The sequence below is a fragment of the Alexandromys fortis genome, unplaced genomic scaffold (genome assembly GCF_014885135.2).
Source record: "Alexandromys fortis isolate MF-2015 unplaced genomic scaffold, M_Fortis_MF-2015_v1.1 scaffold_0, whole genome shotgun sequence".
Taxonomy (NCBI): domain Eukaryota; kingdom Metazoa; phylum Chordata; class Mammalia; order Rodentia; family Cricetidae; genus Alexandromys; species Alexandromys fortis.
Genome location: NW_026067949.1, coordinates 24,053,483 through 24,071,268, shown reverse-complemented (window position 1 = coordinate 24,071,268; position 17,786 = coordinate 24,053,483). Strand labels below are relative to the sequence as shown.

The following is a 17,786-nucleotide window of genomic DNA, read 5'->3' as shown; positions in this document are numbered from 1 at the left end:
TGTACACACACAGAGCTACACACACACATGCACACAGAGATACACAGAGACACACACTCACATAGAGAGAGATGTGCACGCACACACACAGATACACTGAGACACATTGTGCTCACGTGCACATACACACACACAGATGTGCACCTGGGGTCCGGGGGAGGTAGAGCCTGCCAGGTTGGAAAATGTTAAACCATTATCTCTGAATGCCCCTCAAGGTGAGCTGCACCTTAGGTGCCATGTAGGTAGGCAGTTTTAATGCCAAACACAAATGTCTGGATGCACAAATAAGCCAGAACTCATTCATCGTAGTTGACAGAAGAAGTTCTAACACAGCTGTTGAGTGAGAAACCAGTTCTTCCCAAACATATCCAGAGAAGACCTGAGGTATCAGTGTCCCCAGAGGCATCTGACCATGACCAGATCTTCAATCTGGGGATGACTTCTCAGCTGATAGCTTACCCACATAGGTTGGGGTACTGTTTGATTGAGAATAAACCTGTCTGACCATTTTCTTTGGAGCTTCAAAGGCTAAGAACATTGCTACTCTGTGAGATGCTGCTACTTCTTCTGGCAGCCATGGGCTCAGATGATCACAAGCCTCTCCACTTTTTTCTCTCCATCAAATAGTCCCCCCCCCCGCCCCGTTGTTCAGTCAAATAGTCCCCCCTGCCCCGTTGTTCTGTCAAATAGTGCCCCCCGCTCCGTTGTTCCGTCAAATGGTCCCTTCCGTCAAATAGTCCCCCCCCCGCCCCGTTGTTCCTTCAAATAGTCCGCGCCCCCCCCCTTGTTGTTGCTCAGGCAGAGAGGGCTCCCTGCCTAATTTAATTTTGTTTCTCCTTTCTTTGTTACAAGCAGATGTCACGTTTACATCTGTGACTCTGATCAAATGCCCTGTGCCTCTCTAACCAACAGACCAGCAGATGTTGCTACCATCCGCCAAATTCCAGTTAAAGGTACAGGACTGTCTCTTCTGCTAATTATGGCTTTACATGGGGGAGGGAGGAGTAGGGGGAAGATGACTGGAAGCAGGCATGTCCCACAAGGAGGTCCTTAAAGAACTTCTGCGGGGGATTAGCCACCCGTCACCAATATAGAGACACCTTCAAAACAAATCCAGATACACAAGCACCATCTAGGAGTCATCTGGGAAACTCCAGCCCCAGCCCACCCAGCGAGCCAAAGACACGGTTCTTACAGGGACAGCTCCTCTACCACTCAGCGTTTGCATCCAAAAATAAACCAGTATACTAATCACAAGTAAATTTTGTGCATAATGTAAGCTAAAAGAGAATTAACTTATCATCTGTATTTATATATCTTCTAATAAAAAAACAACGAACGTTCGTGTTTGATTGCTGGGTGATGGGCTACCATCCTGTCCTCACGTTAGAGATATGCAATGGGAAAGACATGCCTCTATGCCTCATCCACATGCAAAACCTAGCGTTCACCCCACACTCCTAAAAGGCTTCTCAGTGTCATCAGCATCACCTTAAGCCTGTGGCTAACCGTCACCGGGTTCTTTCCAAGTGCCAAGCTCTGTTACTCGGTTCACGTATGTTGTCAAACACTCAATGATTACTACAGTCATGGTCTGAGGAGGTTACCTACAAAAACCTAAAAAGGTTTCTATCGGAAAATGTGAATCTGGGTTGCTACACAAATGTTGTCTGTGGTAAAGATTCTCAAATGCCGGGTGGATACAGTTGGCCATCAGGTTTGAGATGGTTGTGCCTGCTTTGTTTTACACTCTTGGAGTTGATGCCCTGGCAAATTCTGTGAGGATGATTTTCTCAGTGCAGGTAAGGAGGGGAAATTGCAGCCTGCAGCGTTCTGTGTGCAGAGAAAGCCAAGGACAAATCGCACCCTCTAATTCTCTGGTTGCGAGAACACCGACTCTCAGTTGCATATCCACCAGGCAGGGGCTTGGCTGTGCGGGGGCAATTCAGACCTAGCATTAAATAAAGCAAACAGCAAGTTCCTCTGAAACCCTCATCTGCATTTAATATTTTATTTGTCACTGTGTTATTCTGCCTTGCCCAGGGTAAAACAGCCTCCCAGGAGTGAGGCATAGGAGTCTGGCAAGCATTTTCCCATGAATTGCTACTACAATACAATGGCATTTTGTTTGCTGGTTTTGTCTCCTTGTCTTCTAACATTCTTTCTGACTTTCAGACGAAGAAAAAGAAACGCTCTTATGAATGGCAAAGAAAAGGCAAGGAACGTTAAAAAAAAACTCTCAACCTTTTCCAATTGGTAGCATGTAAACACCCCCCCCCCATAGTATATGTGCGGGTAGTCTCCTTCTCTTGTCCTTTAAATAAATAGTGTTTTTTTTTCTTTTGCCACATAGGATTGCCTTTCCATTATTGATTTAGAAATTGGCAGGGGGATAAAAAGTCAACCGTGTACACATACTAAGAAAAGAGAGACAGAGGAAGATGGATCAAACCATCCATCTATCCATGTGGCCATTTATCTATCAATCCATCTCGCTTCCCACCCGCCTCTATTAAAATAAATAGCAGGCACGGTCCACAGTGCTGGTTGGCTGAAGTTGTGATCTGGACAAAAGGTCTGTTTGGGAAAAGGATGCTGAACCTTTAATTCTATTTGTGCCGGTTGAAAATCAGGAGGGGTTTTTCTACACTTCACTTTTATTAGATTATTTCTTATAGATGGCTTCTTTTTTCCTCCCAGACGCGTGGTGGCGGCTGCTGAAGCAGTTGGTCTATAGTTGGAATAATTAAATTAACCATTTGGTACAACTTTTAGGGGAGAAGCTCGCGTGTAGAAAGCACAACTGGGACAAAGCAGCGAGCTGGAGCTGGAGCTCTGGCCTGGCCCAGCCTCACAAGCCTTTCATCGCTGAGCAGAATCGGGACCCCGAGCCACAAAAGAGGGGCCAGCGGTGGGGAAGGGGCGGGTGGGAGGGGCGATGACACTGAACCAAATAAACCTACAACTCCTACAAAGGGGAAAATGAAGTCAAGAGCGCTTGCTCATCCAACCGTGCGGTTCTAGTTTAGAGAGGTCTTCAAGAAGGCGCACAGCGCACGGGCCACAAGAGGATGGGCACCAGGGGGCGTCTGGAAGGAGGCCGAGGACGGTCTACAGAGCAGGGCTGGCACCCTGAAGACGCCTGGCGCGACCAAGTGGAGGCGGCTAGGAGCCAGACTGCAGGGAGGGACCAGCCCTGGGCTGGCGCCCTGTGGTGGCTTTGGCTGGGCTTGTCCCTCTTCCGAGGGCATTTCCCCGTCTGGGATTCCTGACTCCCCGCCCCCCCCCACTTTCTCCTATCTAGACCGCAGCGCCCTGAACAGCATAGCCAGGACCTCTGCCCAAACTCCTTTTCAAAAACCAGCCCCGTGTGTTTCAACTTTCAACCTAGAGTCGGCTGAAGCTGAAGTCATGTGAAGGCTGTTGGAACGCAGCGTGAAAATGCGTGGCATGCAGGTCTGGCGTAGGACTCTGGGCTACATAGAGCAGCTGCCAGGAGTCGGGGTGGCTTCTAGTGGAACAACCCAAGAAGCACCTCAGGCAGGCTGCGAACCTGGGCTTTGGCAAACCTAAGCCTTAGAGACTCAGTGCACCTCCTCCCAGACCCCCTAAATGTCTCTCTTGCAGAAAAATAGCTTTAAGCCCACCTCTGCCAGGAGGAGCTGGCTGGCCAGTGTTAATCTAGCCTAACCTGACCTAAATCCCACGCCTTGGCATCCTCAGAAAGCTGGCCTGAGCTACAACAACCCTTTCAGAAAAACCAGAATGCGATCATTTCCAAATCCCCTCACCCCTAAGTACCAGGGAACAGAGAAAGTTGGACAATCGTAGCCTTGTGCTTGGTAACTTATCCCCCACCTCCCTGAAGTGGAAGGCAGTGGGAGAATACCAGTGAGGGAAATTCCATGTGGAGTTCGTGGGGTACAAGCACCTCCCGGTCCAGATGCAGATTCATATTCATGAGGGAGCGATAAATAAAGACAAATCCGTGCTGTAATGACCCTTGGATTCGCATCCGTCTTTGCTGGCCTTTAGGTTCAGGGACTGAAGACAGATGTTTGCATCCCCCTTTCTCCTCTTGTCTGGTGACCATAAAGAAAAACCATTTAGAGTGTTGTAATTTGTTTCCCGCCGCAGTCAAACCTTGGACGCATTTATTTTCATTCCCCGCCCCCGCTGCACAAAAAAGTGCACATTGGTCACGAAGGGCCCTTCTTTATCAAATACGCATTGTACAACGTACATCTGCAATAAAACTATCAGCCCTCCCCATAAAACTATCACCAGCTTCCTCGGTGGGTTCCCTTGCCCGAACCTGCCAGTTCAGCGCTCTTAAGTCCAGAGGATGCGCAAACACCTGGGTCGAAGCTGAAAAGGCTGGGGGCCGCTGTCCGGGTTTAATCCATTACGGAGTCTGCAGTGGTTTAGTGCGTAATAAAGCAGGGTAGCCGTGGAGAGCGGGCGCCCATCCACTCCCCGGCACTAGCATCGAATTAAACCACTTAGTTTGGCAAACACTGAACGCCTAAATGCCCCTATAAAGACTTTATGAGTTTGTTACTTTAATTACTGACTTGTTACAGAGCACATAAAGGGGGTAATGAATGCAATAAAACTAATTATCTACACATTTAATTCATATAAAATATCCAGGGTTTGTTTACACCACACGGCGATTCAACTAAGCATTCCCCCCTCTTGTCCACCGAGAGGAAGGATTTAATGAAATATTTCCCTTTATTCTGCTAGAGTCTAACGAACCAAATGAAAATTACCCTCCGCTTAAATCATGGGGCCACCAAGGTCCACAAATCACGGCTGGCTTCTTTGTCTGCGCCTCCTCGCCAGAACCCAAGAGCCCCAGGAATCGAACTAGGAAAGTGCGCTGCCTCAAGCCGTCGCCTTGTTTAAAGAGCAAGGGTGCCGCTCAGTGAAGTCCGAAAACCTAAAGGGCAAACAAGACAGCGATCCTCTTTGGAAAATCCCAGGTCTAAAGGGGATTGTGAGCGCTTGAAAAAGCGGGAGGCGAGAGAGGGAGAGAGTAGAAGGCTGGAAAAGGAGACCCCCGTTTGGGTGCATTCATGCTGGGCATGGTAGCTACGGAGTAATTAAAACGAACAACCACCGCGGGGAAGTTTCACACTCACCTCTCCAAATCTACACTAACGCAGACAGACAGCGCTGAGCGCAGAGAAACGTTCGGTAGGGAATCCAGATGTTTTACCTTTGAGAGCTTTACTCGGTTGTTTATTTTACTTTGTAAAGGGGCTGTCTGCCCACGTCTCTGGAAAAGCACATTCAGCTTCGAGGAGAAACACAATTGATAAGATGCTATTTTTTTTTTCATCCCCTTCGACCAGGTGTATTGTAAAGAAATCCGCTTATCCTTATCGTTCACATAAAAACCCCCTTGGCCCCCTTACGCTAAGTTACAGGGCGCCCGAGTCTTGCCAATGTCCCAGTCCTTTATAACATTTCATGCACTTCAGGGGGTAGGCTTGTTGTTAAATTGAGCGTGTAACACTCTTACAAAACAGGTTTTCTATGACATCAAGGTTTCTTCTTCCTAACCAAGAAAAAAAAAAGGACGAAGAAGGGGGGGATACACACTATCTCAATTTATGCCTAAGGTATATGATCAGTTAAAAAGGCTTAAAAGCTCTTGGAAATTGGATCAGGGAAAATCGTCACCCAACTTTCATTATTTCCAAGTAGCGTGATTGAATTAAAGGGCAGGAGCTGGTTAGAAGGGAGGATCAGGGGCTCGGTGCGTAATGGTGTGGTATTAAATTCTAATTAGAGATGCAGGAATCAATGATAGGGAGGTTGGACAGCTCAGTTCCCCAGTGCCAGCCCAATAGACGGATGAGTTATTGTCATGTAAAAAGCGCCAGCAATAAGACCAACCGCTTTGCTATTGTCCAAGTGGAAAGAGCCAAGTTTATTATGAGGACTATATGCTCTAGAGACCTCAGACAAGGCATCTCACAGGAGGCTTTTTCATAAAACTAGGCTCTGCTGGTAGTAAGGAGGCCAGTTTGGAGGCAGGCGTTGAGCTGTGCGCATCTCCCCACTCCGCCACCGTCTCCATATCCATCTTTTATTTCACTTTTCCACTTGGCTGAGCCATCCAGAACCTTTTCAATGTATAAAATGGAATATTCTTACCTCAATTCCTCTGCCTACGAGTCCTGTATGGCCGGGATGGACACCTCGAGCCTGGCTTCAGCCTATGCAGACTTCAGTTCCTGCAGCCAGGCCAGTGGCTTCCAGTATAACCCGATAAGGACCACTTTTGGGGCCACGTCCGGCTGCCCGTCCCTCACGCCGGGATCCTGCAGCCTCGGCACCCTCAGGGACCACCAGAGCAGTCCGTACGCCGCAGGTAAGGACCGCTAGCTCTCTTAGCGGAAGAAGCCGCCTTTCCGCTCGTATATAGGAAGCCTTGATTGCATTTGAAAATGGAAATGTGTTTAGTATTTACCAAACGAAATTTGCTTACACAAATGAAAGAATTTATCACGTTAGAAGCGATTGCAGGGAGGGGTAATTCACTTACAGGGTTACACTATCCTAGTCACACCCGAACCGCCAACAAAATTATCTTAAGCTGCCAAAATGATAGGCATAATTTATTTACTTTGCGATGAGACGTAAAGCTTAGAAAATAATTAAATAACAAAGAGTAAAGCTCATTACTGGCGGTGTCTCTTTTTTTTTAAAGAACCGACAGCGGCTCACACCTCTTTGGCCGGTCCTTTTTATGATCATTTCTTGAATTTATTATTTTTTACAGCACTATCCCCCAACTTTCGGGCGGCGTCAACTTCTGAGAATTGAAAAGTTGCAACAGTGGTTGTGAGTGGTAACTTCGTCCCTGGCTTTCTGATATTCCAAGTGATGTTTTTGGACTGTTATCTTGCTGAATGCACTATTCCCCGTTCGGGGGTTCAAGTGGTCTCCAAATTGCTATTTCAACCCATCCAAAGGCACTTGGGCCACAAGAACCCACACAACGTCTCACTCGTGTCCCTGCTTCTCTACATTACTAATTTGCTGGGTTTTCTTGGCAGGTCGCCGCTCCTAAAACTTCCAGACGTCGCAGGAGTTTTTAGCGGCTCTCGGGCGACCTGACCTTGGGGTACTCACGTCCTGGCCCGGGAGTCCCTCAAACTTCGGACTGTTTTGCTCACTCTAGCCTCCTCTGTCATCCTCTAGTTCCGTACAAACTCTTCACCGACCACGGCGGCCTCAATGAGAAACGCAAGCAGCGGCGCATCCGCACCACCTTTACAAGCGCGCAGCTGAAAGAGCTGGAGAGGGTCTTCGCTGAGACACACTACCCTGACATCTACACCCGGGAGGAGCTGGCGCTGAAGATTGACCTCACCGAGGCGAGAGTCCAGGTGCGGGGAAACCGGGGGCTAGGGCGGCAGCAGTAGGGCGAGGGATGGGTACTGTTGCTCAGAATTCCAAAGGGACCGGTGCCGATCGTAGAAATGGGATTTGGAGTGTTGTGTGTGGGATCCGGGGCGGATCAGAGAAATGGGATTTGGAGTGTTGTGTGAGCATGAGGTGGGCCAAGGACCACACTCGGGCAATTGATTCACAGCCGCAAAGTGTTTCCCACCAGAGCAGGGGGGCTGGGAGTTTGAATGGGAGAGAGGAAGTGGTCGGTGAGGGGACGATCACAGACTTTGCCTGCTCCTCTGTCAGCCTTAGTTGTCGTCAGCGTTCGGTTGCCAAGTGCCTCCGAACTCACGCGCCTTTGAAAACCTAGCGCCGGTGGTGCACGGTGTAATAATTTCCTAGCAATTAGGACTTGAAACAGATTCCTGAAGGGATCCTACCTAACTATTAGGAGCATTCTGGAGCTGGTCAGCCAGCCCAGGGCAAGGCCGTGCTCTCCGTGGAAGGCTCCTCTGTGGGCGGGCAGCGCACGGATGAGCTATGGTCACCACAGTGGAAGGCACTCTCCTTTTGCCAGTTAGACTTGAGAGGGCTGAGTAGGCAGAGCGCTTTTAAGAGTACATCAAAAGAAAGGCTTTCGTTTTAGAACTTTTGTGCGACCTTTGTACCTTAAGGTGTCATTTCCCCCCCTGGCACGTTCTTTTGACCCCTAAAAAATTTCTCAGAAGAGGTACTAGCAACGAGGTTTGCAGACTTGTCAGACTGGGCATTTGCGGTGATGTCAATGGTCCATTCATACCGCGAAGTTTGTGTGTGTGTGTGTGTGTGTGTGTGTGTGTGTGTGCCATTTGAAACGAACTGGTGAACTGGGTCGTCCCAAGCACCACTTTGCTCTCTGGGTTTCTTCCCCTGTTTTATCACCTTCCCTCTCTTTGGGCAGGTGTGGTTCCAGAACCGTCGGGCCAAGTTTCGCAAGCAGGAGCGCGCAGCAGCCGCAGCTGCCGCTGCAGCCAAAAACGGCTCCTCGGGCAAGAAGTCTGACTCCTCCCGGGACGATGAGAGCAAAGACGCTAAGAGCACCGATCCCGACAGCACTGGGGGCCCGGGACCGAACCCCAACCCGACCCCCAGCTGCGGGGCAAACGGCGGCGGCGGCGGAGGGCCCAGTCCGGCCGGAGCTCCCGGGGCGGCGGGCCCGGGGGGCCCGGGAGGCGAACCCGGCAAGGGTGGTGCGGCTGCGGCGGCTGCTGCAGCGGCTGCGGCGGCAGCGGCGGCTGCTGCGGCGGCGGCAGGAGGCCTGGCTGCGGCCGGGGGCCCCGGACAAGGCTGGGCTCCCGGCCCGGGCCCCATCACCTCCATCCCGGATTCACTTGGGGGCCCCTTCGCCAGCGTCTTGTCTTCGCTCCAAAGACCCAACGGTGCCAAGGCCGCCTTAGTGAAGAGCAGTATGTTCTGATCTGCGATCTGTGGCGGCGGCGGGCGAGCCCGGGCCCGGGCTGGCGAGTGGGCGAGTGGGTAGACCCAAGGCTAAGTGTCGCTGCTGCCTGTGGCTTTTTTCATCGAAGGCCTAAAATGATCGCGATTCGAATAACGAGAAAATGACGTCGCTCCCATTTCAAACCCACTCCTACCCCTTTCCTCAACCCCCTCCCACAACGAAACAAAACAAACAAACAAACAAAAAAAAACTTCCCCGGCTTCGCACCTGCCTCGAGCTGCGCACAGGACAGGGCTCCGCCTGCTGCCCAGGGGGTGTGAGCAGCGTGGCCTGGACTTCGGGGCACTCTCAGGGGGCTGTGTCTGAGTGTCGGGTGTATGTTTGTCTCGGAGAATGTGTGTCTGTGGCCCCAAGTAGGTGATAGGGAGAGATGGGGGCCACAACCAACTCAGTGACTTCTTAGAAACAAATGGAAAATTCGGAAGACAGCAACGATAAAAAAGTAAAACAAAATAAATCACAAAAGTCAAACAGATCCAAATGGAGGGGACAAGTTAAAAATACAAAGTGGGCAAGGGAGGACTGTGGCTGGCGCTGAGGATTTGGTCTTGCGAACCCTTAAATTCTCGTGCTCACAACTGTACAGGTTCTCGTGGCTCCTCTTTAGGAAGGAATACTGATGTCTTTCCAGCCCTGGTTCCCCTCAGGTCCTTGGGATCCGGCCACCGAAGAGATGGCTCACTCAGACTGTCCTGGCAGCCAAAGTGACTTTCTGGAGCCCGCTTGCCTGACCCCCACCTCAAGAGAAACCATCTTGCCATTAGCGCAACTGATCGCCACACCGTTGCTATCCCCAAACCCGCAAACTTCGCAGCCGCTTGGCCCTGAAAGACGCCCTGTACATGAGATGCCTTCTCATCCTCAAACTCTGCAAACCGTGTCTCATATTTCACATCGCTCCTTATTTTCTCTCCTGACACCCCCACTGGCATTTTCTTCTTCCACCAGCTTTGAGGGAACTTTTTGGCACTGCTTTGCATCGGAGTCAGTTGCAGTCCCGTGGAGCTGGCTGCAGAGAAATCTACCCAGCAAGGGAAAGGCACACGCACGTTTGCAGAAAGTGTCTCGGCTTGCATTTCTGATTGAGTGATCCGAGCTGGACTCAACCTGTAGGGTGGACGGACTGTATATTGATGATCCCTTCTATGTGCAGTTTAGACATCTCTGTTGGGATTTTTTTAAATTTTATTTTAAAAGGCACAAACTATAGATATTAGTTGAATGTTGAGGCTTTAACTTTTTCGGTGTCTTTCTACAGCTGTGTTCTGTGACTCAATTGTATGGTGTTACTCTCAGTACAGACCGTCTCCTCTACGTGACCGTATAATGTTTTTCTCTTCTTGTAGTCTCTATGGTGTGTCTTTATGGCGTAATAAGGTTCTCACGGGTTCAATTCCTTTGTGTTTAGAGAGACCAGATTCAGACAATGGTATATATTTTTGTTATCAGGTGCATGTCTGTCTGATTTCATTTTCTTCTCGTTGGACTATGTTTGTGAACATAAGCGTCATAAGTTATGTTTCAGATTTTCAAATTTATTTATACGTGTTATAATGAATGCTTCTATTTAAAGGGGAAATATTTCTACATGTGCATATAGTTTTCCAAGAGTGTACCATTAACTTGATTGTTGATAATAAAAACAAAAAACAGGTATAAGCAATTGAACTCTTCGATTTTCTCTTATTTAAATCAACCTGATTTGAAAGTATTAAGGGCAGAAGACTTGGTACTAAGCATTGAGAGGGCTGAACTTTTGATCCAGGCGCTTGACTTACAGGTCCAAGCATTCAAATTGAGGGAACAGGGGGTGCTTTTACTTTGTTTCTCAGTAGGGGCCTTAACCATCAATAAAAGTGTATACAGGGTGCTCCTGGCTGCCGTGAACTCATAAGCATCTGAGGTATGATTTGAGAACTGGTCTTTGACGTGAACTTGCAGTTACAGCTAGGGTTCTGTGTTCAGGACTCTGTAGGATCTATAAATTAGCTCTAGGAAATCCAGAATCCCCAGGCCCCAGGGATTGCTGCCACCCAGAGATACCTAGACCTCTTTGTGGTCAAGGTGCAGGCTTTTGGACCATGAAGCAGCTTCCAGTAATGGTGTGCTGAGGTAAACAGCACTAAAAACTGGGCTTCAGAAAACACTGCAGTAACAATTGTGCTTTTGTGCCTCCTCCTACCTACAAGGGGCCGCACAGCAGGTGCAAATCCTTTTGATGGGGTGAGGGAACAGAGAGGTAATGGAGAGTTTAACCAGCTCAGGAGTCTTCCTGTTGATGAAAGGTAGTGCCAACATTTGGATCCCAGAATCCAACGATAGAACCTATCATTCACTATTCAAGTGGCTCTTAAAGCATCAACATTACTTAGGGATTTGTGTGCATGCATTTTTAAATCCCATCCTGGTTAACTCTGAGTGAGGCCCAGTGACTGGTTCCTACCGGTTTTACTGAGATTATGACTTAATGAACTATACTATATTCTGTAAGTAACTCAAAGGGAAAGTTAAGAATTCTAACTACATTCAAAGCGTGTGTGTGTGTGAGTGTGCAGAGTGCGCACATGTGTTCTGATAGCTGTGATGGTCCCCTTCTCAAATAAAGAAGTACTCAGGACAGCGCCAAGACACCCACTCTATGTCTTTCTCTCTTGAACTGTTTGAGTTACTTTTCCAAGCAGGAGTCTTACATGAGTTTCCGACCCTTCAGTTTGGTTTTGGTTTTGCCTTAACAAATTACAACTCAGTTCCCTTAGGTGAGGCACAGCCAACAAACAGCCTGCCTCCTCTAGTCTGAATATAAGCAGTAGATATGCCTTGAATGTTGCAAAGGCTTCTCACCTTAGCATCCAAACAAGGCTTGTTTTTGACAAAGCTCATTTAGAACTTTCTGGACTGCATTTGTGAAAATAAATGATCATAAACTATACTTCAAATTTCTAAATATATTTATATATGCTATAGTGATTCTTCTGTTTGAAAAAGAAACATTTCAACCATTACATGTGCATATAGTTTTCCAAGACAGGCAAAACTTCAGGTTTTGAATCATCATTGAAAAAGGCTTTCAAATAGTCTTTGAAAGTTTTCATCTCTAAATGCCCCTAGTAAAGGCCAAGGCTATACTGCTTATCAACAATGTCTTTAATTGTTCTGATCCAAATACCAATGATCACTATATCTCTTCAGGCTCAGTGTTTGGTTGTCAATGTAACTTGGAGGCAAAGAAAAGAGAAAGTTATTGATTAAAGAGCATTTTAATCGGGTCATATCTTGGCTAGAGGAAGATTGTCCTCTCTTAGAGAGTAAGGGCCGCCTGGTAAGAAATGTTGAGCTTGGGTAGAGGCAGTGGGGCAAGTGTCTTGGAGAAGGCAAAATGAGCAGAGACAAATGTGTGTGTGTGTGTGTGTGTGTGTGTAGAGAGAGAGAGAGAGAGAGAGAGAGAGAGAGAGAGAGAGAGAGAGAGAGAGAGAGAGAGAGAGCGCTATGGTGGCCAGGTTATGTCTATGAGTCTCAGTTCTGGAGAATCAGCCAGTTTTTGGCATACGGTTGAAGCCAGTTTGAGTTAAATGAGACCCTGTCTCAAAACTCTGAGTGAATAAATAGAAGAGGAAATAGCAATCAGCTAAAGAGACTTTTAGAAATGCTAGTGAAGGCCCTGGAGATCTTTTCAGATAGGAACAAATGAGTGAAGGGCCTCATGTTTTCGTCTCCCAGTTCAGAGCTCAGAGCTACTTTTGAGTGTCTAGTCACTAGGATGAGAGAAAATTCTGGGGGTTGTTGAGGGAACTCTCCATCCCCAGTATCACGGCTTCCCAAAGGGTCACACGTGACTTTAATTTGGGTTACCTCTGCTTCTCTTAATGACCTAAAAAGCAACTTGTTGGAAGGTACGTTTTTGATCAAATGCGCAACTGTCCCTGTAATATGATGGAGCCTACGGGCAGGACGCTGTGTCTCTCACTATGTCATTTCCTTGGAGCCTGGCACAGTGTGAACAAGCTCACTTTCACTCTTCCTCTCCTATGCATTTGCATTTTGGCTCATCAAGGCATCCTTTTTCCTGGCAACTCCGAGACCACATGTGACTTCACAAAAGCGCGGTGAACTGGTGCCAGACGGCCATCGTGAAGTCAAGTCTCCTCTAAAACACCCCAGTCCAGAGAACCCAAGTGGCTGCATAGAGGAACTGATACCCCAGCATATTAGCTGCCCACAACACATTCCAGACGCAGCTACCTCAGACCTTAAGGAGGGCAGTGCGTGGCTAACTGGAAATGATCCTCAATTCAGAACAGTTATCTGTCTGACTTTGAGAACCTTAATACTTGGAGCCTGACTCACTCACCAACTATGAATTTGAATAATAAGGCTGAGGGTTGGTAGGGTGTTTAAATAAAATATTATCCAACAAATATCTGGCACGGCAGTAAGTTTTCAGTAGATGATAGTGATGATAACGATCAGACGCCCCAGGTCCTTTCTTGATTTTTCTGGCTCAGGTCTCAGTTACTGAAAGCCTTCAGAGACATCTGATAGCGAGGCATGGGATGGGAGCCTGGAATACAGCGAACCATTAGCTAACACTCAAACAGGAAAGTCAAGAAGGGTAATGCCAGGTTGCTTACTCTGCCCAGTAAGGACTGGAGTTATCTGAAGCATAATTAATAAAAACTCAGAGACAGAAATTGTGGTTTAACCTGAAGACCAGAAAAGCAAAACAGCCAGCCACTGGTCCTTACCTCGACCTCAGTCTGAAATAGTGACCCTACCTCCAGGAATCTCAGAACGAGACTGAGACTGAGAGTTGTCTCCTCCTGTCTTATAATCCTCTCTAGGTCTGGGATTAAGGGTGTGCACCGCTACCACCTGGTTTCTATGGCAAATTAGTGCGGCTACTGGGTTAGAGATGCGTGTCATTGCTCCCTGGTCTGTAAGGCTGGCCAGTGTGGCTGTTTTACTTTTTCATCTTCAGGCAAGCTTTATTTATTGAAATACAAATGAAATGTCACTACAAGTATCTTCAAATAAGTGAACGCCCTGGAGATACAGTATAAGTGAAAGTACAAAGGTTGGGATTGGAGAACTTTGGTGAGGGAGTGACAGCAACAGCAGAGTCATCTAAGGGCTTACAAGGAATTCCTACTAATACGTCCTCCCTCTCTATATGCCAGGCTCCCAAGCCTTAATGAATTTAGCTCCCACAACTATTCTGTGGGGGGAAAGGTCTATTTTCATTTTTTTCTTAAGAGGGAACTGAGACACTGAAGAGTTAAGCAACAAGCCGGGGTTAGCAACATTGCATCAGGAGGCCAGTCCTAGCTGGTTTGTCTCTAGAGTTCACTCTTTCATCAATGTTCTTTACAACGTGACAGGAAAGGATTTGCATTAGTCCACGAGGTTGTGTGCTATCAGACCCAGGAGAGCTCGAGAGGTAGGTGAATTTAAGATCGGACAGCAGGAAGAACGGAGCTGGGGTAGGGGAGCTGGGGTAGGGGAGCTGGGGTAGGGGAGCTGGGGTAGGGGAGCTGGGGTAGGGGAGCTGGGGTAGGGGAGCTGGGGTAGCGGAGCTGGGGTAGGAACTTATAGCGAAGCCAAGGCCTGAACGGCAACAATCCTGGAGGAGGGAGAATGTTTTCAGCCAGGCACCACAGTCCCAGTTACATCTCCGTGTAAATGGACGAGACAGGGGTGTAAATGGACGAGACAGGGAATAGCCAGAGGCATGGAACAAGAAAGGGAAAAGGGTGGCTATACTGATGCGGGGCAGAACATGGATCCATCAGTGGGAATGGACATTACCCTGGAGGCTCATTTATCACCATCCTGACAGACACGCGGCTCCATTGAAGCTCTTCGTCTTTGGTCTTGATTTCAGGATGGCTGGTCTCAATCCCTGTGGCTGTATACTGATGAGTCATCTCCACATCTCCAGCCAGTAATGCTTCCAGGTGGGACAGCAAGGCATCGTCCAAGGGCCTGGAGAGCTCATTATCCAGCAGGCAGGCTGGTTAGAACCGGGACTCCAGCACTGCAGTAGACATTCTGGATTTTTCCCACCTTAGATCACCTGTAGACTGCACAGGGCATAGGAATTCTACCGGAATCACCTAAGTGATGGATTTAGGGAACATAGCCACAGCAGTCACTGTCAGCACCCCTGACTTGGCCATCAGCAGAAGTCCCAGACACCTGCATGTCATGGTGGAGCTTCTGCAGCTGTCTTTACATCCGTCACTATTGAAGATTGATACTTATTAGCCTAGTCATTACATGTTACTACTGAATACATTAATAAAGAAGCATACAACTTGCAGGAACAAAAACTGTTTACTTTTTTTTGTGTGTGTGTGTGGTGTTGGAGATCAAATACAGGGCTTTGCAGATTCTAGACAAACCCTTTACTGCTGAGCTACATCCCAGTCTGTTAAGAACATTTTTTAAAGAATGTGTAGCCCACGCTGGACTCAAACTTCTGGTCCTCCTTCCTGCCTCCACTTGCCAGCATGAGCCACCACAACCAGCTAAAAAACAATTTCTAATAACACTGCTTTAACTGGCTTTTTCCTCACAGAACTATACACTTCTCTTAGATATCTCCTTTTTGGGGGGTGGTTTTTTTGAGACAGGGTTTCTCTGTGTAACTTTGGTGTCTGTCCTGGAACTAGCTCTTGTAGACCAGGCTGGCCTCGAACTCACAGAGATTTGCCTGCCTCTGCCTCCCAAATGCTGGGATTAAATTCATACTGGCTAGCTTTACAGACCAGGCAGCAATGACACACCCCTTTAATCCCAGTAGCCATAGAAACCAGGCAGTAGTGTTGCACGCCCTTAATCCCAGAACTAGAGAGGATATAAAGCAGGAGGAGTCAGTTCTCAGTCTCAGTTTCATTCTGAGGTTTCCTGGAGACAGGATCACCATTTTCAGACTGAGGTCAAGGTAAGAGCCAATGGCTGGCTGCTTTCCTTTTCTGGTCTTCAGGTTGAACCCCAGCTTCTGTCTCTGAGTTTTTATTAATCGTGCTTCAGTCTTTGGCCACTATCTCCTTTAATTTCTCCCACTCTATCTGGTCTTCTTCATTAAAGCATGCTATCTTGAGAAAGGGTTCATGGACATAATCATCTTGCCAAGGGGCTTGTGGCATGCATACACACACACACACACACACACACACACACTCCTCGTCAATCAATGAGAGCAGGGGATTATGTCTCTGGGACTAGAATATGCAATCATTTTACTTTATCGGTAGAAGCAACATTAAAGAAAATTAAGTCGAATCACACATTCCTTCAAAAGACAAAACAGAATAAAACAAACCCAAAAGCCATCCAAAGACTCTAAAACAGTGGTTCTCAACCTTCCTCATGCTGGGACCCTTTATTACAGTTCTTCACATTGTGGTGATCCCCAACCAACCATAAAATTATTTTTGTTGTTGCTTCATAACTGTAATTTTGCTACTGTTATGAATTGTAACAGTAAGATCCGTGTTTTCTAACAGTCTTAGGAGACCCCTGTGACCCAGGGATCACAACCCACAGTTTGAGAACCCCTGCTCCAGGGCTTTGAATGCTCCTGGCGAGGAGGAGGTAGCAGCAGGAGAACTGGTCTCTGCAGAGCTGCACTTCTTCTCACTATGTCTCCTGGCCACAGGAGCCTGACCCTGGGCCCCTTGAGCCTCTGCTCAGCGAAACCCTGCAGAAATAGGATGGCGTTTGCTTCCTTCTCCCACACTCCTGAGACCCAAAGCTGTAGAGCCTCACCCAAGGTCACACAATCAGCAACAGGGAAGGAAGCAAGGTTCCCACCCAAACCTTCGCCTGCTCACACGATAGCGACATGGCTTTACAAAGAACACAGCAAAGGACATTTTGCATCCAACTTTTTTTGGTGGGGTCAGAATCTGAAGCTCTTTGGCTTGTTGAGACATCCCAAGGCCCAGTAATATAGCCATGATGTTACTTTAGGTATAGCTTCATGTCAAAGACCTCCCCGTGGGAAAAGCCAGACATCAGGGGGGAATAAAGGCTTGTTACCTGGACATAACTGCATTGTGGAACTGAGTGGATGACCGCTTGCTAGATGACTTCTGAGATGGTGTAAGTGTCGATTTCTAGAACAGGAAGAGTTTGGTGTGAAACTTAATTTCTTTAAGGCCACCTTGGGCAAAAGCAGACAAACCTTGTTTACTTGAAACATAGTATATTGAACCCCCCCCCCACTTAAATTTAGTTTTCCTGTGTGGGGGTGGGGTGGGGTGGGGGAAGGCTAGAAGATGGCATCAGGTTCCCCTGGAACTGCAGGTGTGAAGTGACTGGAACCCTGTCCCCTGGAAGAGGCGCCCTTAGCCCCAAGGGCATCTGCAGAGACTTAAAACTACTAACAGCATGGTGCCTACTCTCCCAGCTGTCAGTCTTTCAAGCATCCTGAATGCAGATGTTTCTTCTCTCACTCTACAGATGTGGAAGAGATTCCAGTAACAGAAGAGAACAGCTTGCTCCAGATTTCAAGGAGAATAAGCACCAGAACTGAGTTCCAAGCCCTTGTCACCTCGACGCTAAGTCTCATCTTCTAGAACCTCCCAGGTTGAGAAGAGTCATTGCCCAGGACACAGCACGGCCTTTAGCTGACGCCTCAGGAAAATGTTGGCAAGGACAGAGGGAAGGTGGAAATGTCCCGGCTTTCCCCTCAGGAAGGGGAGATTTTATAGCACATGAGTCATACTCAGTTAAAAATAGAAAACTCGAGTAAGGAGCCCAACACCTCTTTGATTTCTTCCACATCATCGATTTCCTATGGCCATGATTTATACACATCTTCTCTTAGTCTTAACTCAGGCTACCGTAAAGTAGAAGAGAGAAGCTAGCTATATAT

General features: G+C 47.9%; 1 protein-coding gene across 1 annotated transcript; it reads left to right on the top strand.

Moving 5' to 3' along the window:
* The first annotated feature begins 6,144 nt into the window (after positions 1-6,144).
* Phox2b (paired like homeobox 2B) lies at positions 6,145-8,866 on the top strand. Its single transcript, XM_050149577.1, has 3 exons — positions 6,145-6,385; positions 7,219-7,406; positions 8,351-8,866. Exons 1-3 carry the CDS (start codon positions 6,145-6,147, stop codon positions 8,864-8,866), a joined length of 945 nt encoding a protein of 314 aa, XP_050005534.1.
* The last annotated feature ends 8,920 nt before the right edge of the window (positions 8,867-17,786 follow it).